Genomic DNA, 27972 nt, shown 5'->3' on the forward strand with positions numbered 1-27972 from the left:
ACAAATTTTTGAGCTCTGGTAAAAAGTACCTTTTCCACGCTTAATTTTTCTCCGGGGTTAATTATTCTGGCTTACCCTTTTGGAAAATAATTATCCAGGCCCTTGTTTCATTAGCAATTTCATAAGACTCTTAATCCCTTTTCCCTTCTTTTCCAGATGCTTTACACTGCATAATTATGGTTACACAAGGGGCAGTGAGAAATAGAGGGAGCAGATATAATATAATGTCCTTTCGCAATCTTTGAGATTCCCATTAGCATTGGGTCATCAAGGATTCTATTTATGTGTTTAACATATTTGAAAAAAAATCAACATATTTTCTAAACTCAAAGTGTAAGCCATGAACATTCTGAAAATTGGCATCAATCTTGACACAACTTATAGGTCTAAAGCTTACATAGTATATGCTCATAATAAAATATCCTGACAGGTTTTGGGCACAATATCCGTGCACACACAGGTTTCAGGCTGTAATATCCTTCTTCCCCCAGAAAGAATATTATGACTTCACGTGACACCCTGAAAGTTCAAATCGTTCGCCTGTTTTCTCAGCGTTCATAAAGTTTGACCTCATCCCAGAAATAAATCAGACCATTGTACTTCACTTTTTCTAGGGTATGGATTGGCATCATTTACACAAATTCTATGGGTGGAAGGGGGCTGTCAACCCATAGAAACCCTTCTAGACGAAGAGTCTGTAGAGTTCTAGTCTTCAGAGGCACAATTTTTAATATTTAGAACAGTATTAAGCCTAAGCCTGTTTTGGCGACCTCTGTCCCTTGAAAAAAAGTGCTGAAAGCCCTTTCATTCTCTCTGAATAAAGTCCACTGAGGCCCTTGGTTAACCTTATTCAATTTTCTGTTCCATATTAAGAAACATATGATTGATTCGCCCTAAAGTAAGCATCCAAAAGTGATATCTTTGGTGTAGACAATTTAAGGTGTCGCTAAGAATCAAGGTTTATCATAGGCTCGTACACAGGAATCTAATTGGGGATTTAAAAAGGGGTTGACTTTAAATGATAGAAAAAGTAGTTTGATCTTAATATTTGGGTGGGGAATAGATCCAAAAAGCTCTCGTTGACTGCATACCTGCCCAGCCCTGTTCTATAATTTCATTTTTTGTTGACATTAAATTAAAAAAAACAAGTTTTTTCAACTGAAAGTAAGGAGCAACATTAAAACTTAAAATGAACAGAAGTTACTACGTATATGAGGGAGTTCGCCCTCTCGTCAATACATCGATCGTTATACTAAAGTTTGAATTTTGTTCCAGTTATTTAAGAATGACCCCTGAATCAGGAAGGCCGTTAATTTCTGATTGTTTTTTTTTTTTTTAAAGCTGGGAAATCTGGAGCCCCCTTTATAAAAAAATATTTTTCCCCCATGAAAAATTCCTCCATGGAACGTTGCTCTCACGTAACCACTTTCCCCGCCCCCTCCCCCACCAGAAAAAAATCCCCTCTGAAAACATCTGCACACTTCCCAATAACCAATAATGTATAGAAATAATGGGCGAAGTTCATAACTTGCAGACCTTCCCCCGGGGACTGTGAGGTATTAAATCATCCTCAAAGACAAGTTATTAGATGTTTTGACTCTTCTGAACAAAATTGCTATCCCAAAATTTTTTATCCGGTGACTTTAGATTAGCGTGGTAGGGGGTTTAGTTGCCCATCCATTTTTTAGTCACTTGTATTGGGCACTAGAACGCTTAATTTCCATTCGTATTAGCCCTCCCGAAATAATCTAGGACCACTGGGTCGTTACGATCAACACCGGGGAACAAAAACAATCAAAAAAACAACAAATAAACACGCATCCGTGATCTTTCTTCTCGCAAAGAATACAAAATTCCACATTTTCAAACAGTTCGTGGTAACGAACTGTAAGTAAGGAGCGACCCGGCTCAATAGTAACAGAAACTCTAAAAAAGGGAATTTTGATACCAATAGATACATAAAAAAAATCAGATTTTAATGCTGATTTAAAAAAAAATAAGTTTCATCATGTTTAGTCCTAACCATCAAAAGTTACGCACCTGAGAAAATTTGCCTGATTTTAAAAAAAAGAGGAAAACACCCTCTAAAAGTAATAGAACCTTAAAGAAAATCACACTATCTAAATCACACACTAGCGTAAAGAGCGAGACGTTGAGGAGGGGACAGCCCCTTCCATACACTGAATAATTTCTGTTCGTTTTAAGTTTTAATGTCGCTCCTTCCTTTCAGTTAAAAAAAACTTTAATATCAGATAGGAGCTTGAAGCCTCTACAGTAGGGTTCTCTGATACGCGGAATCTGATGGTGTGATTTTTTTTTTTAAATTATATGTCTTTTTTCGAAAATAAGGCAGATTTTCTCAGGCTCGTAAATTTTCATGGTTAAGACTATTTTTGATGAAATTGTCCCAGGCGCGTAACTTTTGACGGGTTAGATTAAACTTGATGAAACTTATATATTTGAAATCAGCATAAAAATCTGATTATTTTTATCTATCTATTGGTTCAAAATTCCGTTTTTTACCGTTTCAGTTACTATTGAGTCGGGTCGCTCCTCACTTACAGTTCGTTTCCACAAACTGGTTCAAACTTCTTAGAAATAAATTGTAAGATAGAAATAGGGTAAATAAAAGAAATAAAAATTATTTTGGGGCATCGCAAGCCTCATAAGCTGGAGTTTGTTTAGGGAGGGAGTAAATTTTAGGATGGATAATTAAAACAGAAATTAGCTGGCTAAACGCACAAGGATTACAGGATTTTTATCAATATTTAAATAAATATAAAGGGGTATTTATTAAAATCATGATTATTTGGATCAGGGCTGTACCATTTGGCATTCGCCTATATGCTTACCTGTACACAGTCATAGATGACCGATTCTTGAAAACTGTAGAGTTGGTTATGACAACAAAATGTAAGAAGAAATAGCCAGGAATACGAGCATTCCTGTTATGCGAACCTGTCATTTGAATTATCACATTTATCTTTGAAATGGGCCAAACTTTGTCTTTTAGAAGAAGGACTCGAAAGACCAGACCTTGAGTTAAATGCTAAAATCAGAGGCAAAACATTTCCGTAGCCTATAGTAAAGGGCCATAAGGCTTCAATGTATTATTAATTTTTTTTTCCACAGAGGTACTTCAAATGGAAGGGGTGGTCGTATAAATTTCAAAAGGGACTCATTAGATAGGAAATTGAAAGTTTTAGTTCCCCTTAGTAGAGTAAAAAGTGATCGGAGGGCAACCAGCCTCCCTCCTCACCCTTTTTCCCCAAATTCATTTGATCAATATTTTTGAAATCTATATGGTTCAAAATAGTCCAAAGATCAAATACCTATGCCTACGAGTTTGATGAAACTCCCCACTATCCTTGGGGCAAGAGTTGTAAGTTACACAAGTTGCCCCTTTGTTAACCAGCCCCCCCCCCTCCCAAGCTTATTTTTTCCCAAATGCATCCTATCGATTTTTTGATAATGATTTCGTTCAAAATAGTACAAAGGTCAATAACTATGCATCCAGGGTTGACCCCCCCCTCCGACCAAGGAGTAAGGGCTCAGATAGGGCTATAAGTAACGTCTCAAATCAACTTAACTCTACCTTTTTTTTTATCCCGCCCACTGTCATCAGTCGCTGCTAGACATTCATACACAGAAGGTGTGCGGACGTATTGAGAGCAAAATTTTGCTTTTTTTTATTTCGTCATTTGCCAAAGCCATGCAAGTGGGAAACCGGATGTTTGCTCAATTTATATATTACATGCTTTGGCCTTGCAAAATTACGCGGGTGATACCAGTCAAAGATGAGGTAAGTAATTATGAAGTTTGCTGTTACGGAACTGACGAAATTAAAATAGTAACGTCCGAGAATATATGGGCTTACGCGGAGAAATATGAAGAAGCGCTGAGAGATGGCAGAAAAAAATGTTCAGAGAGCGATAAGGCTGTGTACGGAGGACTCGGAAGGTTTAGCCAGGGATTTATCTGAGTCGGTTAACTTGATGCAGTCAGAAATTGTTAACCTTCGTGACGGCATACATGATGAAATTCGTAGGAGAGTGGAAGAGCAGTGCAGTAGATTAGGGAGTTCTCCGGTGACACAGATTAAGTCAGATTTTCTTGATACTGCTACGCAAGCTGTCTATGAGGCGATCGATCTGCAATTCAAGGGTAAACTTGAACTGCTTGAGAAATCACTTGGCGATTTGCGGGCAAGAATTGTTCAAAATTGCGCAAAGCTCCAAAAGCTTGAAACTAAACTGGATGATATAAACCAGTCTTCTCTTCTGACTAAGGTCTTAGTATCTGGGATAGACTCTCCCGCGCTTGATTTGCCTCACAAAATTGAAAGGTTAGTGCCCTCGTTAATAGTCAAAAGTGATTAGACGGCAACTAACCCCCTCCCACGCCCACCATTTTCCCAAACCCATCCAATCCCAATTTTGAGATAGCTATTTTGTTCAACGTAATTGAAAAGTCCGGAAACTATGTCTTTGAGGATGACAACCCCCAAGGAGCCCTCAGAGCAAGAGTTGTAAATTATGCCCAGGGGGCATATAAGATATATATAGAAAGGGTGATCGTAATAAACGTAGGAGGGGGCTTATTGGATTTTTAATAAGAATTTCTAGTGCCCTTTTTAGGATTTAGAGTGATCAGTGAGTGGATCCCCTTTCCAATCTCATTTTTTCTCGAAATGTATGTAATAGAAATCTTGAGATGGTCATTTGTTTTCGAAGAAACTTTGAAAACAGCTCAACTTTGAAAACAGTATGCCCTCGGGGCATATAAACAAATATATAGAAGTGGTGATCATATAAACTTCTGAGGGGGCTCTTTGGATTCGTAATCAGAATTTCTAGTGCACATTTTAAGATTCAGAGTGATTGGAGGGTGGGTACCCCCCCCCCCCAAAAAAAAGCTGTATTTTTCTGAAATGCATCTGGTAGAAATTTTTAGATGGCCATTTGTTGTCGTTAGAACCTCGATAACCGCTCATTCGATTGAAAATTGAAAGGGCCAGTGCCCTTTTGAACTGTCGAAAGTGATTGGGAAAAATAATTTAAAACAAATAAATAAAAGCAAATTATCATAGGCAGCGCAATAGTGCTGCCTAAGTAAAGAAAGACATGGGCACAATGTATTATTTTTTTTATTTTTTTTGTTTAGACCAGGGCACTTCGTATTAAAAGGAGTTGTCATAGAAACTCCAAAAGAAGGTCATTCCTTGGGAATTGAGAGGGCTAGTGCTCTTTTAAATAGTAATAACCTCCCTGCCATGCCCACCATTTCCTCAAACACATTCAATCAAAATATATATATATATATATATATATATATATATATATATATATATATATATATATATATATATATATATATATATATATATATATATATATATATATATATATATATATATATATATATATATATATATATATATATATTATTTTTATTTCAGCATATGTGTCACTGTGGTGGTATTAAATGTCCATTTTCGCTCTCCACAAACTCACACAATGGCCCCATGGGTGAGAAGAGTCTTTATTCATATTCTTCCACGATTATTGGTCATGAGGAGACCGCATTATTCAGTTTATGATAAAGAGTAAGTTAGTCATCTTTTGGATTTAGTATTTAATTATTTTTAGTATCTACCTAATCAGACATGGTTTGTGCATTCCAAAAGTGTATTCCGTATGGGTTCCATATGGGTTATAGGTTTTATAGATATTTGTTTTAGAGCGTCGTCCAGAACAAGGTGCTAATTTCTATTTTTTAACTTGCGAGTTAAACATTTGCCTCTCAAATACTTGGACTATCTGTTATGGCTTTTCTCTGTCTACAATTAGTCATGTCTTGATGCAGCCTATACAACCTACTGCAGAATACCTCATAACATCAATTCAAAATCAACGGACTCGGTCGAGGCCTTCGGCCTCGACTTCGCATCTGCCTAATCAGACGGGGTTTGTGCATTCCAAAAGTGTATTCCGTATGGGCTTTGTAAGGGTTCCATATGGGTTATAGGTTTTGTAAATATCTGTTTTAGAACGTCGTCCAGAACAAGGTGCTAATTTGTATTTTTTAACTTCGTATTAAAGCGTCCCAAAGAAAAATCGGAAATGTTAAACAAAAGTTTAATAAACTCTGTTTTGCAACTGGTTTCTTTGGTAGGAATTCGTAATTATTTTAAAGAACGAAATTAACATAATTTTTTCAATATAACGTCTTCTAATTAAAATAATTGCTTTTTTTTATTGCTTATTTTTCAAAAAAAAACTCTAGCAGAACAGTTTTTTCAGGCAGCTTCAAAAGGGAATGTCAAAACTGGAAAAGAAAAGTACACTCATAGGAGGTAAGTATTCAGACTGTTAGAATTTCAGACATTTTCTCAAGAATTTCCCAGTGGAAATTCTATAACGGTTCTTTTGAAAAACCCTTTTCCCCAACCTTTTCATTTCTCGCTATAAATTTACTGTAAGTTATGTATACTATTTTATTAGATTAATAAAAAAAAAACTTTTTGCACAAAATAAGTGTTTCAAAAATAAGTAAAGAACTCCATTAAACCAAAAATGAACAAAAATAGAATCAAATATTCTACCAAGGATACAACTACCACAGATCAGTATCAATAAATAAATGAAACCCAAAACAAACTGAAATTAAAATAAGTCAAACTCAAAACGAGAAGAAATTAATCTGAGTAGGGTTCTAAACCCTATGCTTTCTAAAAGCTAGAATATAATTTGCACTTTACTGAAAAAAATTCAAATGAAAGAAATGAGTATTGTAAGTTTAATATACATATGCTGATATTTATTCCTTAATATCTTAATTAGTTTTTGATTTCTTAAAGTTATAAAAGTGAAAACATATAAAAGAATTTTTTTAGTAAAGTACAAATTATATTCTAGCTTTTAGAAAGCATAGGATTTCTATTCGACGCATTTCGGGACAATATGACGTGTATGTAGGGGGGGAGAGGGTAGCTGCCCTCTGATCACTTTGCTCTTATAAAGAGCACTAGAGCGTCGGATTACCACTCCAATGAGCCCCCTTTGAACTTTATATGACCATACTTTCTATAAAGACCCTATCTGTCCCAAGGGCCTAACTTACAACCCTCGCCCTGAGGGCTGGGGGTATTTGCTATCCTCAAAGACATAATTTCCAGACCTTTCTGATAGGCTTAACGAAATTCCTATATAAAAATATCTATTTAACGTATTTGGGGCAACGATAGATATGGGGGGAGGCATTTGCCCTCTGATCACTTTCGACTAATAAAAAAGGCACTAGTACTCTCAATTTTCAATCTATTAAGCCCTTTTTGACACTTTCAAGACAATTTTTTTATAGAAAACGTTATATGCCCCAAGGGCATAACTTACGACCCTTGCCATGAGGGATATGTGGGGAGGATTGTCAACCTCAAAGACATAATTTCCAGACCTTTCAACTACGTTGAAAAAAATAGCTATATCAAAATGTTGATCGTAAATGTTTGGTAAAATGATGGGGGGTGAGGTGATTCTCCCTCTGATTACTTTCGATTATTAAAAACGGCAATAGCCCTCTCAATTTCCAATCGAAAGAACCCTTTTTGATTTTTTTACGACAACACTTTCTATATGACATTATATTCCCCCAGGGTATAAATTACAACCTTATCCCTGAGGGGTGTGGGGGATTCTCATACTCAAAAACATAATTTCCTGACCCTATAACTACGTTCAACAAAATTGCTTTATCAAAATGTTAATCGGAAGTGTTTGGGGAAATGATAGGTATGGGGGAGCATTCGCCCTCCGATTGCTTTTGACTATTAATAAGGGCACTAGTCCTATCAATTCCCAATTGAGTGGGTCCTTTTTGAAGTTTCTACGATAATTCTGGCAAAGACCCAATTTCCAGGACTTTCAACTACGATGAACAAAATGTCTATTTCAAAATTTTGATTGGATGTGTTTGGGGAAATGGTGGGCTTGAGAGGGGCGTTAGTTGCCCTAGAATCTCTTTTGACTATTAAATAGGGCACTAGCGCTATCAATTTCCAAACGAATGAGCCCTTTTTCAAGTTTCTACGACAACGCTTTCTATAGAACCTGTTATGCCCCAGGGCATAACTTACAACCTTTCTCTAAGTTATGTTGTGTGTCATCCTCAAAGAAATAGTTTCCGGACTTTCCAACTACGTTGAACAAAATGGCTATCTCAAAATTTTTACTGGATGTTTTTGGGGAAATTTTGGGCATGGGAGGGGTGTTAGTTTTCCTCCAATCATTTTTGACTATTGAATCGTAATTTTTGACAACTAAATTTGCAATCAAATGAGCCTTTTTGAAGTTTCTACGACAACTCTTTCTATAAGACCTTACATGCCCCCAGGGCATAACTTAAAACCCTTACCCTGAGGGCTGTGGGCCCCTCATCGAATGAGCCCTTTTTGAATTTTTTGAAACATCACTATCTATAAAAACCTTATATCCCCCAGGGCATAACTTACAACCCTGGCCTTGAGGGCTCTGAAGGGTTTATCATCCTCAAATTCCTAATTTCCTGGATTGTTAACTACGTTGAACAAAATTGCTATCTCAAAATTTTGATTGGGTGGGTTTGGGGAAAAGATGAGCGTGATAGGGGGATTGTTTGCCCTCCAATCAATTCCGACTATTAAAAAGAGTACTAATCCTTTGGTTTTCCAATCGAATGAGCCCTTTTTGAAGTTTCCACGACATCACTATCAATAAAAACCTTATATGCCCCCAGGGCGTAACTTAAACACTTATCTTGAGGGCTCTGAGGGGGTTATCATCCTCAAAGACCTAATTTCCGAAACTTTTAACTACGTTGAACAAAATAGCTGTCTTAAAATATTTATTGGATATGTTTGGCGAAAAAGTGGGCGTGAGAGGGGGGTTAGTTGCCTTCCAATCACTTTCAATTATTAAAAAGGGCACTATCCCTTTGAATTTCCAATTAAATGAGCCCTTTTTCAAGTTTTTACGATAAAGCTTTCAATAAAACCTTATATGCCCCCAGGGCATAACTTACAACCCTTGCCCTGAGGGCTGTGGAGGAGTGTCATCCTCAATGATATAATTTGTGGACCTTTCAACTACTTCGAACAAAAGGGCTATTTCAAAATTTTCATGTGTTTGGATAAATTGTGCGCGTGAAAGGGGTGTTAGTTGCCTTCATAACATTTTCGAATATTAAAAAGGACACTAGCCATTTCAATTTCCAATCGAATGAGACCTTTTTAAGTTTCTACGACAACGCTTTCGATAGAAACTTTATATGCCCGAAGGGCATACATTACAACCATTGCCCTGAAGGCTGTGGGGTAGTCGTCATCCTCAAAGACGTAATTTCCTAAACTCTCAACTACGTTGAAAAAAATGGCTATCTCAAAATTTTGATTTGATTTGTTTTGGGAAAAGTTGGGCGTGAGAGGGGGGTTAGTTGCCCTCCAATTAGTTTGGACTGTTAAAAAGGGCAATAACCCTTTGAATTTCCAATCAAATGAGCCTTTTTTGAAATTTATACGACAAATATAAAAAAAAAACTTATATGCCCCCTGGGCATAACTTACAACCCTTGCCCTGAGGGCTGTGGGGGAGTGTCCTCCTCAAAAACATAATTTCTATCTGGAAATCAACTGCACTGAACAAAATGGCTATGTCAAAATTTTGTCTTTATGTGTTTGGGGAAATGGTGGACTTGGAAGGGGTGTTAGTTGCCTTCCAATCACTTTCGACTATTAAAAAAGGCATAAACCCCTCCAATTTCCAAGCGAATGAGTCGTTTTCTAAGGTTCCACGACAAATCTTTCGATACGAGGTGCCCTGGTCTAGAACAAAAAAAAAAATACATTGTTCCAACATCGTTCATTACTTAGGCAGCGCGATTGCGCTGCCTATGATACAAACCAGCATATCATAGACAGCGCAATCGCGCTGCCTAAGTAAAGAACGATGTTGGCACAATGTATTATTTTTTATCTTTTGACCAGGGCACTTCGTATCGAAGGGATTGTCGTAGAAACTTCAAAAAGGGCTCATTCGACTGGAAATTGGAGTGGATTGTGCCCTCTTTAAGAATCAAAAGTGATTACAAGGCAACTAACACCCCTTCCACGCCCACCATTTCCCCAAACACATCCAATCAAAATTTTTATATAGCCATTTTGTTCAACGTAGTTGATTTCCAGATAGAAATTATGTTTTTTGGAGGATACTCCCCCACAAACCTCAGGAAACGGTTATAAGTTATACCCTGGGGGCATATAAGAACGATGTTGGTACAATGTATTATTTATTATTTATTCCTTTAGACCAGGGCACTTCATATCGAAGAAGTTGCAGTAGAAACTTCAAAAAGGACTCATTCAATTGGAAATAGGAGTAGCTTATGCCCATTTTAATAGTTGAAAGTGATTGGAAGGCAACTAACACCCTTTCCACGCCCACCATTTCCCGAAACACGTCCAATCCAAATTTTGAGATAGCCATTCTGTTCAACATAGTTGACTTCCAAATAGAAATTATGTTTTAGAGGAGTAAACTCCCCCACAGCCCTCAGGGAGAGGGTTGTAAGTTATGTTCTGGGGGCATATAAGGTTTTTATAAAAAGCGTAAGAAAATATAAACGTTTTTACTTTTATAACTTTAATAAATCAAATAATATTAAAATTTTGATTACTAAATATTTGCATATGGTGGGAGGCACTTGTGCCGAATCCTAACCCATTATGGGGTACCACCTCCATGTTGAAGATACGGTAATGAGGTGCGTGGCAGGTGGCACCGTTCCCCGTCTAATGATGCATGGCAATGAATTTATGGGCTTTGTTGGGCTAACCACCCAGCAAAGCTTCTTTTACCTGGTTATGATTAACAACAAAAAGCCTCGGACCAAGCAGCCATTTCGACGACAACCTATAGCACGTCCACCAACCATCCAAACGGACCTGTTTACGGTAGCCCACTGCAATGTACGAGGTCTCAGATCTAAGTTCGACCAGTTCTTACATTTAGTGAACTCGGTCAAGCCATCTATCATGTGCATCACTGAGACCAATCTAAACCAAGAAATTCAGAGCAGTGAGGTTGCCATACAGAAATACACGCTCCTCAGGCGGGATCGAGGGCGTACTGACGGCGCTAAATACGGAGGAAAAGGTGTCGCTGTTTATATACAGAGCTATATACCTTATTCATGCCTGAACATACCACATTCAGCAGGCGAAGAAGCTCTGTGGGTCAGGGTGACCCTCCCAAATAAATCCGTGATTGTCGGTACCGTGTAAAACCCTCCAACTTACCAGATTACCAGCTACATTGAAACCTCCCTTGAATATATTCGGGGCAAGTACGCTAAGTCTGCCATTATCCTTCATAGAGACTTCAACGTCCATCATAGCGTGTGGCTTTGCAGCAAAAATACTGATAGGGAAGGGTCAGACTTGTATGATCTATCTCTCTCTTACGGGCTGGAACAACTTGTCGATTTCGACACGTATCACAGCCAAAACGGATCATCTCGTCTTGACCTCTTCCTTACAGATCACCCTGACTCCTTTAAGGTAGATGCTCATGCTTTCACCAGTGACCACGTTGCCGTCGTTGCACGTGGAAACCTACTTATTCCGCCTCCAGTAAAGCATGAACGAACAATCTGGCTATACAAAAGGGGTGATTGGGACGGTTTGAGAAACACTCTTTTTTCTCAGCATTGGAGAGCCTTCCTCCTGGAAGGCCCAGAGAAAGTTATAAAAAAGTACCAGCAGGCCATAGTTGACTCTGTCGAAAAGGATATCCCTTCAAAGCAGATCCAGGTGTCCTTTAAAGACAAACTGGTTCAACTCTCAGTATAAGAAGACAATCCGAGCTAAGCAAAAGGCACACAAGCGATGGCTACTTTAGAAGAGCAAAGAGGACAGAATTGCATTCATAAATGTGCGCAAAGATGCAGTTCGAGCGATTCGGCAGTCCCGGGTTCAGTATAAGGAGAAATTTGCCACAAAGCTTCAACTTGCTTCGGCAAAGAGTTGGTGGAAAATTCTCAAATAGGCTTTACCGTCGTCCAAGGGGACCGCAATTTCTTCTCTCCAGAGTAACGGGACAGTGGTACAAGATCCACAGGCAAAGGCTGAAGCTCTTGCTGAGGCTTTTGCTGAATTCTCGAATCTAGACGATGACGGCAGAGAAGTAACAAACTTCTCCGACCGAACCGACACTGTCCTGGCCCGCGTGAAATTTTCTGCTCCCAAGATCCTTTACATTCTGCAACATCTGGATGTGACCAAAGCCACAGGTCCTGACAACATACCAAATTTTGTCCTCAAGTCCTGCAGTGCCGAACTAGCTGGACCCTTGTCATTGCTTTTCCGGCTGTGCTTTTGCTCCGGAACCTTCCCATGAACATGAAAGTCCGCCCATGTTATACCTACTCTAAAGCCAGAAGGCGATCCAACGAGCGTGGGCTCCTACAGGCCTATTAGCCTTCTCTCCTGTGTTGGTAAAGTCTACGAGAGCGTATCAATTAACACACGTCTTCAGTGCCTGGAATCAGATATCCTTCGAGGCGATAGACAATGTGGATGCTGCCGAAAATGTTCAACATCAGACTGCGTTGTGGCCCAGTATCAGGAGTGGATATAAATTCTGACAACGGGATACAAAATAAGGATACGATCCTTTAACATTGTAAAAGATATTGGTAAAGTATAGCACCGTTGCCTGCTAAAGAAACTTTATGCATATGGTGTTCGTGGATGTCTGTTAAAAGTGATTGAGAGCTTTCTTTCCGATCGGTCACAGCGGGTTGTTCTCGACGGGTTTATTTCCCGTGAATATCGAATGAAAGCAGGGGTACCCTAGGGCAGTGGCTTGGGACCAATGCTCTTCCTTATCTACATAAACGACATGGGAGACAACCTCGCAAACCCTCTGCATCACTTTGCCGACGATACCACGACACACTCAGCCGTCCCTAAACACGAAGACCCAACACAAGCCTCCCTTTCCCTGCAGATGGATCTTTTGAAAATTGAAAAGTGGTCTGATGCATGGATGATCAACTTTAATGCATCGAAGCTTCTAATTACCGGATCAAAGGTGCCACGTGAACACCCCAGTTTCATCTTCAAAAATGAAGCTATAAAGAGAGTTGACGAACTTTGTCTATTGGGGATTCATTTCTCCACCGATCTCTCTTGGAACAACCACCTTGATCGGGTGAGAACCTCCTGCGCAAGAAAGCTGGGAGTTACTCTTCGCTGCAAAAACCTTCTTCCATCAAGCTCGATCATCCCACTCTACAAGTCTTGCACCAGACCCATAGCTGAATATGGATGCCCGCTATTTGCTGGTGCTCCGAAAGCGCTGTAGGCACCACTTCAGAAGATCAAGAATAGGGCAAATAGGGCGGGCTGTGCCTATACACAAGAATTGCTCCAGCCTCTAAATGAAAGGTTTGATATAGCGTCGATGGCTGTTTTCTACAAGTACATGAATTCGTCTCCTTCAGACGAGCTCTCTCGAATTGTGCCTCCCTTTGTCCAGCCGACAAGGCAGACACGAGGGCACATAGCTCGGTCCAATTATCTAAAGGAGGATATGCCGAAAACTGAGTACTTGAGGAACAGCTTCATCCGGCGTTGCACTTCTATCTGGAACAATCTTCCTGGGAATATTATCCCTGCAAATCCCTCTGTTGACACCTTCAAAAGAAGGTTCGATAGACATTTAAAACCTCGAGGCCATTGAAAGAGGTAAACGAATAGCGGCATATCAGATACTTTGAAGTACCTGGCGCCGTGAATATTGGAATAAAAAAAAAAATTGACAATGCACATTCATTTGTATTTTTTCAGTAAAGTGCAAATTATGATCAGGCCTTGGGAGGGCATAGGGGTTTTATGCCCAACTTATGTTAATTTATGCTCGTTTTGAGTTTGACTTGGTTATTTATTGTAATTTCTGTCCGTTTTAAGTTTCATTTATTTATCGATGCTGATTTGTTGTAGTTTCACGCTTGGTAGATTAATTTATTTTATTTTTGCTAATTTTTTGTTTAATGGAGTTCATTACTTTTTTTTGAAAAACTTATTTTGTGGAAAAGGTTTTTTTTAATTACTTATGGTAAAAGAAGTTGTAATTTGACAGTATCTGCAATTATTTATTAAATAACCATTGCTTGATTTTAAGTTAGTAAGCATTTCTAAATAAATATTAACGGCACTGCGCCAAACGGGGCTTTAATTTTTAAAGATTATACAATAAACTAAGCTTCATTGAATGAAAGTAAAGAGTGACATTAAAACTTAAAACAAACATTTTTTTATAATAATGGACGCCCCCCCCCCGCCCTCACTCTTTGCGCTAAAATTTGATAGTACTGAAAATACTTCTTGCTCCAGGTAAACAACCCTTGTATTTTATTAGTCGTTCTGGTAGAATCGGAACACAAGGCCAAACTTTAGCCTAAAGAACGAGGAGTTCAGATAGGGCAACCCTTCGCATATCTGAAATAATTTCTGTTAGTTTTAAGTTGTAGTGTTGCTCATTACTTTCATTTGAAAAAAAATTGAAAAAAAATCTTTTTTCAATTTTTATTTCTGTTAGTTTTTCATTGCCTACCCTGGACCCTAGACTACCATAAGTATAAGGAGGGCTACCTCATTCGGAAACCACTCTTTATATTAAAATTTATATTTTGCATAGTAATGCTTTGAGAAAAAGAGCTTATTTGATGTATTTACTTTTTGAAACAAAGAACAATTTTCAAATGCAGCGCTCAAACGCTACATTTAGTAACGAACCATAGATATATGACAGATGTGGTTGTAAAGCATTGAATGGGGCTTATACAATATGAAATTAAAAGGTTTATCGTTCTTTTTATGATTCAAAAGTAATTGGAGATAAACCAGGACTCTCCCTTACTTTATTTTGCTACACTTCTTTCCTGCAACCTCCAAAGACAACCGACGAACATTTTTAGAAGGTCCATTAAATATGCCTCCGAGGATGACTTGACCTCCAAAGATCCTTGGACATGGGCCGTAGAAAATGCAAATTGCCGATTGTTTCAACAGATGCTTCATAATGAAAGATCGGGGCTTGTGGAGTATGTAAGGAAAGGCTAAGGATATAAAGTTGAAATTTTCAGAGGATTAGGAACTTTCAAGTGTGTTAAGCCGAAGCTTCCAGGGAATTTAGAGGGGAATATTGTACTTATTCAACAGACACCACATGCATCGAGATTTTCAAAGGGGCGTATCTGCAATATCTCAGATAAGGCTAAAAGTATTAAGTTGATAATTCCAGGGAAAGATAAAGGAGATATTAAATTAAATACAAAGACATAATGTGCAGCCAGATTTTCAAGACAGCGTATTTACAATGTCCTACGAATGGTAATTGTTATTAAGTTAAAACTTTACCAGAATGCTTAAAGGAATGTTGAACTAAATCTAACGATTGAGTTGAAACTTTCAGGAATTGTAGAGGGGTTTATTTAGTTGAAATAAAGTATTAAAAAACTATTTGCATGAAGTTTGTTAAAAGGGCGTATCTATAATAATTCACGAATGGCTAACGGTATTAAGTTGAAACTATTAGGGAGTGTTGAGGATGATGTTAAAGTAAATCAGAAGACACTAGGAGAATCCAGGTTGTCAAATGGGTGTATATACAGTATCTCTAAAATGGGCAAAGGGTATTAATTTAAAAGTTTCGGGGAATTATAAGGGGTAGGCTATGTTGAGCTAAATTAAAAGACACTAAGGAGCGTCGAGAGGGATATTGAGCTAAATCAAAACACAACATCTAAATCTAGGCTGTCCTAAGAGCATGTTTGCAATATCCCAGGAACGTCTGAGGGTATTAAGTTAGAACTTTCAAAAAGGGCTGAGGGGGATGTTGAACTACGACAAAATACACTATGTGCATCCAAGTTGTCAAAAGACCTATCCATGCTATCTCATAAACAGCTACGGGTATTATGTTAAAACCTCTGAGAATCTCGATGGAATTTTGAACCGAATCTAAAGACACAACCTGCATTCAGGTTGTCAAAATGGTGTATTTGCAATATTTCAGGAAAGTCCAAGGTTATTAAGTTGCAACTTTCAGGGAATGTTTAGGGAGGATGTTGAACTAAATCAAAAGACACTGTGTGCATCCAGATTGTCCAAAGGGCTTATCGGTAATATCTCAACAAACGCTAGGGATATCAAGTTGGAATTTAGGGGAGGTGGAGTGCATGTTTTACTAAATCAAATAGAACAATATTCATCTGGATAGTCAAAGGGAGGTATTTTTGATAAATCAGGAATAGCTTAGATTACAAAGTTGAGACAATCGGGGAATAAGAACTAAGTCGATAGAGACTATGGGCATCCATATTGTCTAATCGGACATACCGGTAATATCTCTGTAACTACTAAGGGTGAAAAGTTTAAAGTTCCAGAAAATGTCAAGGTAAATATTAAGATTTATCTAACGACACTATATGTATCGTGGTTGTCAAAATGACAGAAATACAAAAAAAACATTAACCGAAATTAAAACTTCGTGAATTAAAAACGAACAGAAATTAATTAAAAAAAAATATTTCCAATTAAGAATGTATTCAATAAAAATTAAAGGGTCATATTTAAAATTAAAAAGAGCAGAAGCTAAGTCCTGTAGTAACTCAAACTTAATAGGATCAGAAATAACTATCAATGAATGGATGAAACCAAGAATGACCTGAAATTAAAATAAATTATCACATCAAACACAAAGATAATGGATACTGACATAGATGTATAACCGAATTCTGAAACGAGTACAAAAATTAAATGAAGAATCAATCAAAGTTAAAGCAGATAAAAATGACTGCAAACAGGAAAAGAGCTACTGACTCCACACGGCCATTCTAAATGTTAAAACCTTTAAAATCTGTATTAAACTTTTTATTGACCGTATTCGAATCTAGCATTTGGACTGTCCTAGCCCATGGTCATCGCACTGGACTTGTGAATCTATATCCTTCAAAGTAGGATTCAAGTTCTGGTGTTACTTATTATTTGGCTAAGGACGGCGGTAAGTAGTTTCACACTGTAAGCTCAGCCAGAGTCAACCTTGTTCCAAATTAAATAAAAAAAACAAGTTTTTTAAACTGAAAGTAAGGAACGACGTTAAAACTTAAAACGAACAGAAATTATTCCGTATATGAAGGGGGCTGTCCCCTCCTCAACGCCTCGCTCTTTACGCTAATGTTTTTTTATTGTTTAAAAAATTTTGTTTATTGTTTAGAGTTGTGAGAAAGTCAAACTTCAGCGTAAAGAGCGAGGCGTTGAGGAGGGGACAGCCCCCTTCATATACGGAATAATTTCTGTTCGTTTTAAGTTTTAACGTCGTTCCTTACTTTCAGTTTAAAAAACTTGTTTTTTTTATTTAATTTTTGAACGTTTTTGAATTAATGCAGGTTTTGATTTTGGCTCACCGTACATGAATAATTAAAACAAAATTTGCATATTATATTTGGTTAAATGGCTTTCTCGAAACTTGTTTAATTTTATTTACGAACGTTTTTATTAGTAATAAATATACGTAACCTAGAATTAACTTACGTAACGAACTTCTATATTCATAAATTTTTAACACGTATATTAGGGGGTTCGCCCCTAGTCAATACCCTGCTCTTTAAACTATAGTTCGAATTTTTTTTCCAGTTCTTTAAAAATAACCTCTTAATCACAATCAGTTGATCAGTTGAAAAACTTGTTTTTTTTATTTAATTCCTGATCTTTTTCTTTAATAATGCTGGGAAATCAGGCACGCCCTTCAGCGCCATGTCCCTTCCCCCAGGACAGCTTCCTTCATGGACAGAGCCTGCCATATAGCCCCCGGCCCTCTCCTTCCCCACCTACCAGAAAAAAATCTCCTCTGAAAAAGTCTGTATACTTCCCAATAACCAATACTATATGTTAACATTGAGTAAAGTTCATAGCTTTCAGCCCTCCCCCTGGGGACTTTGGAAGATCAAGTCATCCTAAAAGACATTTTTATCATATTTTCGACCATGCTGAACAAAATGGCTATCTCAAAATTTTGATTGGGTGACTTTGGGAAAAAAATTAGCGTGGGAGGGGGCCTAGTTGTCCTCCATTTCTTGGTCACTTAAAAAGGGCACTAGAACTTTTAATTTCCGTTCCAATGAGCCCTCCCACGATATTCTAGGACAACTGGGTCGATACGATCACCCCCGGGGAAAAAAAACAAAAAACAAACAAACAAACAAACAAACAAACAAATACACACGCATCCGTGATCTTTCTTCTGGCAAAAAATGGAAAATTCCACATTTTTGTAGATAGGAGCTTGAAACCTCTGCAGTAGGGTTCTCTGATACGCTGAATATGATGGTGTGATTTTCATTAAGGTTCTATATTTTTTAGGGGGTCTTTCCCCCTTTTTTCGAAAATCAGCCAAATTTTCTCAGGCGCGTAACTTTTGATAGGTAATATTAAACTTGATGAAACTTATATATTTGAAATCAGAATTAAAATCTGATTCTTTTGATGTATCTATTGGTATCAAAATCCCGTTTGTTAGAGTTTCGGTTACCATTGAGCCGGGTCGCTCCTTACTTACAGTTCGTTACCACGAACTGTTTGATGAGTACCTGGAGTAATCTTGGAAGAAACATGGGAAGCGTCGGACAATTTGTCCCGACGACGCATAGCATTTCCAGTCAGAGGCAGAGAATCTGGAGATCAGTACCTCTGGTACCCTCACTATTGGTCTGCACGTGAAGGTGTTTAAAGTTAAAACTAATTTAAGAGTCCAGTACCTGTAGGAATTCGGATGATTATATAAATAACGAATAAAGAAGAATCAAGAAATCTTGCTTTTTATAATGTTGACAATCGTACGGAGAAGATCCACTGGTAAATAAATCTCAAATTACTGTACGAATTTGATTGTATGGTGCGTGTTGAGTCATTTTCGACATTCCGATGTCGGTTTTTTTTTAGATTTATCGAGTGAGTTATTCCAATTTCTTCAAAAGCAACCTTTCTTTAATAATGAATGTTAATCCCATCATATGCCAAAGATTGTAACGGTATTTTATCAGCATTTTGTAAATATTACGATGGGTAAGAAACAGTGCATCTAATCCACAATACTTTGGAAGTAAAACTGGTGCGGTCCGGGCCTGTGGCGTTATTTCGGGGGACTAGGGGTGGCAGGTGCCCCCCCCCCAGTAATTTGAAGAAAAAAATTCTTACAAAGCCCATGCTCCTTGACTCTCGGGATTTGAACCCCTCTAGCCACCCTCCCAACAAAAATATGCTGGAGCTATACCCCTGGTCTGGGGTTACTCATGTAGATTTTATATGTATATTCATCTGAATAAACGTCAATCAGCAAGAAAATGAAGTCCCCCGCCATAATGGTTTGACCCAAAGGCAACTGCAGAGGAGGAAAGAATTGAGTTTTAGTTTTCTCTAACAGGCAAAAATACATGACGCAGGTCTTAGAAAAATATGAAGCTTGTCACATTTCAAGCCTATTTAGATATTTGAAAAAAACTACGTTTTCTAAAGAGTTAAAGAGGCTGAGTTACAAGGTCGAACCTTAAAACGTACAGGGATTAGGAGGCACAGTTGGGGGGCTACCACCCCCAAACCCCCGCTTTCGCAGCCTTTAAATATAAAAAAAAATTTCTTTAAACTGAAAGTAAGGAGCGACATTAAAACTTAAAACGAACAGAAATTATTCCGTATATGAAAGAGGCTGTGCCCTCCTCAACGCCTCGCTCTTTACGCTAAAGTTTGACTTTCTCACAACTCTTTTTTTAAACAATAAAAACTTTAGCGTAAAGAGTGAGGCGTTGAGGAGGGCACAGCCTCTTTCATATACGGAATAATTTCTGTTCGTTTTAAGTTTTAATGTCGCTCCTTACTTTCAGTTTAAAGAAATTTTTTTTATATTTAAAGGCTGCGAAAGCGGGGATTTGGGGGTGGTAGCCCCCCAAATGTGCCTCCTAATCCCTGTACGTTTAAGGTTCGACCTTGTAACTCAGCCTCTTTAACTCTTTAGAAAACGTAGTTTTTTTCAAATAATTTCTGCACGTTTTTGTACAGTTTATTACTTATTATTGCTTGACTAACTGTTAGCTGATCGTGTCAGGAGTTAAAGTTGGGGGGCTGCCGCCCCCAAACCCCCGCTCTTGAACATTCTTGTGTTAAGGCTTTTAATTCCTGAATACTCAAATCACGTCGTACAGGGTGCCTCCTAATCCCTGTACGTTTTAAGGTTCGAACTTGTGACTCAGCCTCTTTAACAGCCCCCAACTGTGCCTCCTAATCCATGTACGTTTTAAGGGTCGACCTTGTAACTCAGCCTCTTTAACTCTTTAGAAAACGTAATTTTTTTCAAATAATTTAAAAAAGAAACTGAGTTTCTTTTCAAAGTATATAAAAAAGTTGCTCTGATGTTGAATCGAACCCGGGTTTTCCACCTGAGAGTCTAGGGTATCAGCTGCTGGACTATACAAACACAATAGTGATTGTTGTTTAGCAAATTGAAGCTATTTTCGACGCAAGCAAATTCCCAAAAATCTTGATATGTGGTTTTTGGAAAACAGGGAAGGAGTGATCAGATTGAGCTGAAATTTCGAGGATAAGCTCCCAGGCCCCAGGAAAGCTTATCCTCTAAATTTCAGCCCGATCAGACAACGTTAAAGGGGGGGGGGGTTGTGGTGGGAAAAATTAACATGGGCTAATATAGGAAAACGAGGTTTTTCGTAAATGTAAATTCGGGGGGTAATTTTTTCGGTCTGAAAATATCAAAAGACCCTAACAGGTCGAATTCTGCTTCGAATGAGTCCTCATTCAACCGGATCCGGTGCCAACTGTGGCCTGTAGGCGTGGCTAAGAAAAAAAAAAGAAATGAATTTTAAGTGGCTATATTTGGTTTTTTGAAAACAGGGAAGGAGTGATCGGATTAAGCTGAAATTTCGAGGATAAGCTCCCGGGCCCTAGGAAAGCTTAACCTCTAAATTTCAGCCCAATCGGACAACGTTAAAGGGGGCTGTGGTGGGAGGGTCCAAACTTCCGGCCCAGTTTACCCCATGAAGATAAAGTCGGAGGAGGATGAAATTTTGCAAATTTCTTAGTTTGAGCTTGGGCTACAAAATGCGATTACCGCCGTCTCTCTGCGACCTCTAGGACCTGAAATCGCTTAACATTGTGGTGGGTCGCCTCTTTATAGAGGCACAAGTGTGCCTCCTTGATAGTATATAATATAACTTCTTTTGAGTCTTTATTCATTGGAAAATACTTAAAGACTCCCACCAGAAAATATGTCTATGTGTACCCTTCACCCAACCGACGTTCAGTATCCCCCTTCGCAATCAAAATCCTTATTAAAACCTTGAAAATTTCGGAGACCACACTGTCTTTCCATGACGATAAATAAAAGTTAAAAAAGGGATAGAATCCATTTAATAGATAGTGTTTCACAAACAGTGATAGAAATTCACAAGAACTACCAGATATTTCGTAGTAAAACTGTTTGTCACTGCTGATGTTAGTTTTAATACTGATGACGATCACTTTATATGTGACCGAAATATCTGGTATTTTTTCTGAATTTATATCATTGATTGTGAAACACTGTCAATTAAAAGGAGTTTAACCCTATTTGAACTTTTATTTATCCTTATTAAAACCCAGGTAGATAGACACTTCTTATGTTCTTGATTCATTGTAAGTCTTAGTGATGTGGGTATTTTATGAAACTTTTGTGATAGAATGTTTTCTGAAGTGTAGTTTACATTAGAATTGTTTCGGTTGTTTTTCTTTTTCGGTTTCCAGAATTTTTTTCTACAAAAACGGAGAAATCCTTTCTCCTGGCCTTTAAAGTTTAAACGAAATATTTCTAGTATAAACTCATTTGAAGGGACCCTTATCATCATCCAAGAACATTATTTATTCCCAGTTTCCTGCTTATGTTTCCCGAAACTAGATATTACCACGAGAATACTAATGAGTCGTCTAATGTTTTTTTCATCAGGTCAGGGCTCCGTAACCGTTTTTTGATGAGAACATGCAATGGGCTAGAATTCCGAGACTTGCCATTCACAGCAGCGACAGGATATAAGCAAGTGTATGATCAAGTTTCAAGATCCATTAGTGATTTACAGAAACTTCAGCAAGAAAGCACTAATCTTCAATGGCCGTCTGAAACAAACTGTATATTAAAAAGGTAATGAATTTTTTCTATTTGTTTTATAAAAGTGTCCAAGGGGCCCCAAAGCAAGCTTAAAAAGTGAATTTGCCACTTTCACTGAAATATCCCATTTTGACCGTACTGTCCTCGACCCGTTAACTGATAAGACAGCAAACTCAATCTGGTCGAAGAAATTAAACAGACAACCAACTTCACTAATGGTCACTCTTAGTATTTACCTATTATCCCTCAAGTGCTGAGCCACCCTTATCATCACGCCGAAAAGGGATTAGGTTGTCGTTGCTACCAATATTACCATATAAATATTTAGGGTACCGGATGCAGGTGCCCCACAACTATTATAATAACGATATAAAACTCAATACTCTTGAATTTATAGGAATATGTCTACCAAACCTGATGAACACACGCCCAGACTTGAACCAGCAAACTGGACAGCTTTCCCAACCGACTACGTTTTAAAGAAAAATAACTCTTGTAATACCAAATCAAACTGTCATTTCTAATTCTCAAGCCTACAACCAAATTATAACTAAATAAAACTATAAAAATCAACATTAAGAAACAGCATTACTTTTTAGACCAAGAGAAAGAGCTAAATATCAGAAAGGATAACAATGCTAATTGGGAGAAATATTGAATAGACAATCTGAAATCATATAACACTGGTAACACGCCACCAAAACTTGAATTTGTTTTCATAAAAATAACTTGCAATATTGTGATTCACTATTACGGAGCATTAGAAAATCATAGGCAGCGCAATGGCGCTGCCTAAGTAAAGAACGAGGTGAGCACAATGTGTTTTATTTTCTCCATACCCGGGCACTTCGTATCGAAGGAGTTGTCGTAGAAACTTCGAAAAGGGCTCATTCGATGGGAAATTGGAGTGGCTAGTGCACTTTTTAATAGTCAAAAGTGATTGAAGGGCAACTAGCCCCCCCCCCCCCACGCACATCATTCCCCCAAACGCATCCAATCAAAATTTTGAGATAACATTTTGTTCAGCGTAGTTGATTTCTAGATAGAATATATGTTTTTGAGGAGGACACTCCCCCACAACCCTCGGGGCAAGGGTTTTAAGTTATGCCCTGGGGGCATTTGAGGATTTTATAGAGGGCGTTGTCGTAGGAACTTCAAAAAAGGCTCATTTTATTGGGAATTCAAAGGGCTAGTGCCCTTTTAAATAGTCGAAAGTGATTGGAGGGCAACTAGCCCGTCCCTCCCCCCACCCCCATCATTCCCCAAAACAAAAAAAAACAACAAAGAGAGAAAAAAAAACAAGACTGTGGAGAAAAAAGAAAAGACAAATGCAAAACAACGCGGATATTGCGCCTGTACCACAAACAAGGCGTCTTCAGTACTATAGACAGAAAAAGAACAAGATAAAAAGAAAAAAAAACAAGTTAAAGCTAAAAAACCAATAAAACCACCACCAAAAAAAAAATTATACAATTAGCGCAAACTGATCCACGTAGGGAAAAGATGCTATTATGGAGTTACTTACAATAGAGCAACTGAGGAAAAATAAAAAAAAACATATGTTTTAAAAAAAAATATGTTTGCTAACCTTTCGATAAATAGAGACATAGGTAGCTTAAATATTGACCCAATTTATGATAATCTTCTAAAGAGTGAATCAACAGTCAATAAGGGAATTAAGATTATAAATAATCACCAGGGGACTGTTTTACACGCTAGACTAAAACGAATTACTTCAATAATAGCAAATAAAAGGATTATTTCACAACAGTATAATTAAAGTAATTTCCAATTTTTTTTATTTTTCCTCAGTTGCTCTGGTTTTCTCAAGAAAGTAAATCCATAGTCCCAACTTTGCCATCCTTTTATCATTTTGCTATAATCGTATAAATTTTTTTTTTTTTTTTGTGGGGGGTGTATAGTTTTTTTTTCTTTAACTTGTTTTGTTTTTTTTCTTTTTATATTTTTCTTTTTCCGTATATAGTACTGAAGACGCCTGTTTCTTTATACAGGCGAAATATCCGCGTTGTTTTGCTTTTGTCTTTTCTTTTTTTTCAACTGGCCACAGTCTCGTTTGTTGTTTTTTTTTCTCTTTGTTGTTTTGTTTTGTCATGGCTGACCAGTTCGGCTTAAGATCTTTCATTCCCCCAAACACATCCTATCAAAATTTTGAGATAGCCATTTTATTCAGCGTAGTTGATTTCAAGATAGAAAATATACTTTTGAGGAGAAAACTCCGCCAAAACCCTCGGGGTAAGGGTTTTAAGTTATGCCCTGGGGGTATATAAGGTTTTTATAGAAGGCGTTGTCGTGGAAACTTCAAAAAATGCTCATTCCATTGGAAATTCAAAGGGCTAGTGCCATTTTTAATAGTTGAAAGTGATTGAAGGGCAACTAGCCCCCCCTCCCCATGTCTCTCATTTCCCCAAACACACCCGATCAAAATTTTGAGATAGCCATTTTGTTCAGCGTAGTTGATTTCCAGATAGAAAATGTTTTTGAGGAGGACACTCCCCCAAAACCCTCGGGGAAAGGGTTTTAAGTTATGCCCTGGGGGCATATAAGGTTTTTATGGAAGTCGTTGTCGTAGAACCATCAAAAAAGGCTCAACCGATTGGAAATCCAAAGGGCTAGTGCGCTTTTTAATAGTCGAAAGTGATTGGAGAGCAACTAGCCCTCCCCTATGCCCGTCATTCCCCCAAACACATCCAATCAAAATTTTGAGATAGACATTTTGTTCAGCGTAGTTGATATCCAGATAGAAAATATCTTTTTGAGGAGGAAACTCCCCCACAACCGTTAGGACAAGGGTTATAAGTTATGCCCTGGGGGCATATAAGGTTTTTATAGAAGGCGTTGTCGTAGAAACTTCAAAAAAGGCTCATTCGATTGGAAATTCAAAGGACTAGTACCATTTTTATTAGTCGAAAGTGATTGGAAGGCAACTAGCCCTACCCCCCACGCCCATCATTTCTCCAAACACATCCAATCAAAACTTTTAGATAGCCATTTTGTTCAGCATAGTTGATTTCAGGATAGAAAATAAATTTTTGAGGAGGAAACTCCTCCACAACCGTCGGGGCAAGGGTTTTAAGTTATGCCCTGGGGGCATATAAGATTTTTATAGAAGGCGTTGTCGTAGAAACTTCAAGAAAGGCTCATTCGATTGGAAATTCAAAGGCTAGTGCTCTTTTTAATAGTCGAAAGTGATTAGAGGGCAACTTGTCCCCCTTCCTACGCCCATCATTCCCCAAACACGTCCAATCAAAATTTTGAGATAGCTATTTTTTTCGGCGTATTTGATTTTCAGATAGAAAATATGTTTTTGAGGAGAACACTCCCCCGGAACCCTCGGGGCATGGGTTTTCAGTTATGCCCTGAGGGCATATAAGAACGATGTTAGCACAATGTATCATTTATTATTTTTTTTCCTTTAGAGCAGGGCACTTCGTATCGAAGAAGTTGTCGCAGAAACTTCAAAAAGGGCTCATTCAATTGCCCCCCTACGCCCATCATTACCCTAAACACATCCATCAAAATTTTGAGATAGCAATTTTGTCCAGCGTAGTTGATTTCTAGATAGAAAATATGTTTTTGAGGAAGACACTCCCCTACAACCCTGAGGGCAAGGGTTTTAAGTTATGCCCTGGGGGCATATAAGGTTTTTATAGAAGGCGTTGTCGTAGAAACTTCAAAAAAGGCTCATTCAATTGGAAATTTAAAGGGCTAGTGCCCTTTTTAATAGTCGAAAGTGATTGGAGGGCAACTAACCCACCTCTCACGCCCACCTTTTCCCCAAACACATCCAATCAAAATTTTGAGATAGCCATTTCATTCAACGTAGTTTTAAGTTATGTAAATTAGGTCTTATAGGATGAAAACCCCCTCACAGCCCTCAGGACAAAGGTTTTAAGTTATGCCCTGTTGGCATATAAAGTTTTTATAGAATGCGTTGTCGTAGAATCTTCAAAAAGGGCTCATTCAATTAGAAATTGAAATGGCTAGTGCCCTTTTTAATAGTCGAAAGTAATTGAAAGGCAACTAACACCCCTTTCACGCTCACCATATCCCCAAACCCATCCAATCAAACCTTTGAGATAGCCATTTTGTTCCACACAGTTAAAGTTCAGGAAATCATACCTTTGAGAAGGACACTCCCCCACAGTATTCAGGGCAATGGTTATAAGTTATGCCCTGGGGGCATATAAGTGTTTATTGAAATCTTTGTCGTAGAAACTTGAAAAGGGGCTCATTTGATTGGATATTCGAAGGTCGAGTGCCCTTTTTAATATTCGAAAGTGATTTGAGGGCAACTAGCCCCCCTCTCTCGCCCACCTTTCCCCAAACACATCCACTCAAAATTTTTCGATATTCATTTTGTTCAGTGTTGTGGATTTCCAGAGAGAAATTATGTTTTTGAGGAGGACACTCCCCCACAGCCCTCAAGGCAAGGGTTATAAGTTATGCCCTGGGGGCATATTAGGTTTCTATAGAACACGTCGTCGTAGAAACTTCAAAAAGGGCTAATTCGATTGGAAATTGAAATGTCTAGTGCCCTTTTTAATAGTTGAAAGTGATTGGAAGGCAACTAACACCCCTTCCACGGACACCATTTCCCCAAACATATTCAATCAAAATTTTTAGATCGTCATTTTGATCCAAGCAGCTTAAAGTCCAGGAAATTACACCTTTGAGCAGGAAACTACCCCCACAGTCTTCAGGGCAAGGTTTATAAGTTATGCCCTGGGGGCATATAAGGTGTTTATTAAAATCTATGTTGTATAAGCTTAAAAAAGAACCTATTCGGCTCGAAATGTAAAGGGACATTGCCCCTTTTAACAGATGGAAATTACCGGAGGGCGAATAACCCCCGTCTCAAGACCACTATCGCCCCAAAGGCATCAACTCAAATTCTTTATATAGCCATTTTATTCAACGGAAATGGCTATGAATATTTGAATATTTAGATATGAATATTTAGATATTCAACGTAGTTAAAATTTTTGGAAAATAGGTCTTTAAGGATGAAAACCCATCCCCCCCACAACCCTCAGGGCAAGGGCTGTAATTGAGGAACTGGGACTATGTAATGTTTTTCTAGAGAGCGATATTGTAAAAACATCAAAAAGGGCTCATTCAACTTAAAATTGAAAGGGCTAGTGCCCTTTTAATAGTCGAAAGTGATTGAAGTATAACTAGCCCCTTCTCACACCCAACATTTCCCGAAACACATCCAATCAAAATTTTGAGATAGCGATTTTGTTCAACGTAGTCGAAAGTTCTTGAAATTAGGTCTTTTAGGATGATAACCCCATCAGAGCCCTCAGTGCAAGGGTTTTAAGTTATGCCCTGGGAGCATATAAGGTTTATATAGAAAGTTGTTGTAGAAATTTCAAAAGGGGCTCATTTGATTGGAAATGGAAATTGCCTTTTTTAATAGTCGAAAGTGAGTAGAGAGTAATTAACCCCCCTCACACGCCCACCATTTCCCCAATCACATTCAATCAAAGTTTAGAGATAGCCATTTTGTTGATAGCTCAAAACCCCTATGCCTTTCCAAGGCCAGAACATAATTTGCACTTTATTGAAAAAAATACAAATGAATGTGCTTTATCATTTTTATATACATATACTGATATTTAGTAATCAAAATGTTAATATTATTTGATTTATTAAAGTTATAAAAGTAAAAACATTTTTTTCAGTAAAGTGCAAATTATGTTCTGGCATT

The 27972-nt window shown here is 38.0% G+C and overlaps 1 protein-coding gene across 1 annotated transcript in view; it reads left to right on the forward strand.

The window, feature by feature from the left end:
* The window catches only part of LOC148949025 (acetylcholine receptor subunit alpha-like), a 310500-nt gene that overhangs the window by 167104 nt on the left and 115424 nt on the right, over positions 1 to 27972 (forward strand). The window contains exons 8-9 of the mRNA XM_089095090.1: positions 5459 to 5605; positions 22083 to 22274. Of these exons, the coding sequence (XP_088951216.1) occupies positions 5459 to 5605; positions 22083 to 22274 (339 nt within the window). The remainder of the gene's footprint in view (positions 1 to 5458; positions 5606 to 22082; positions 22275 to 27972) is intronic.

This window comes from Artemia sp. Qi Xiang Cuo, chromosome 9 (assembly GCF_049724085.1).
Source record: "Artemia sp. Qi Xiang Cuo chromosome 9, ASM4972408v1, whole genome shotgun sequence".
NCBI classification, from domain to species: Eukaryota; Metazoa; Arthropoda; class Branchiopoda; order Anostraca; family Artemiidae; genus Artemia; species Artemia sp. Qi Xiang Cuo.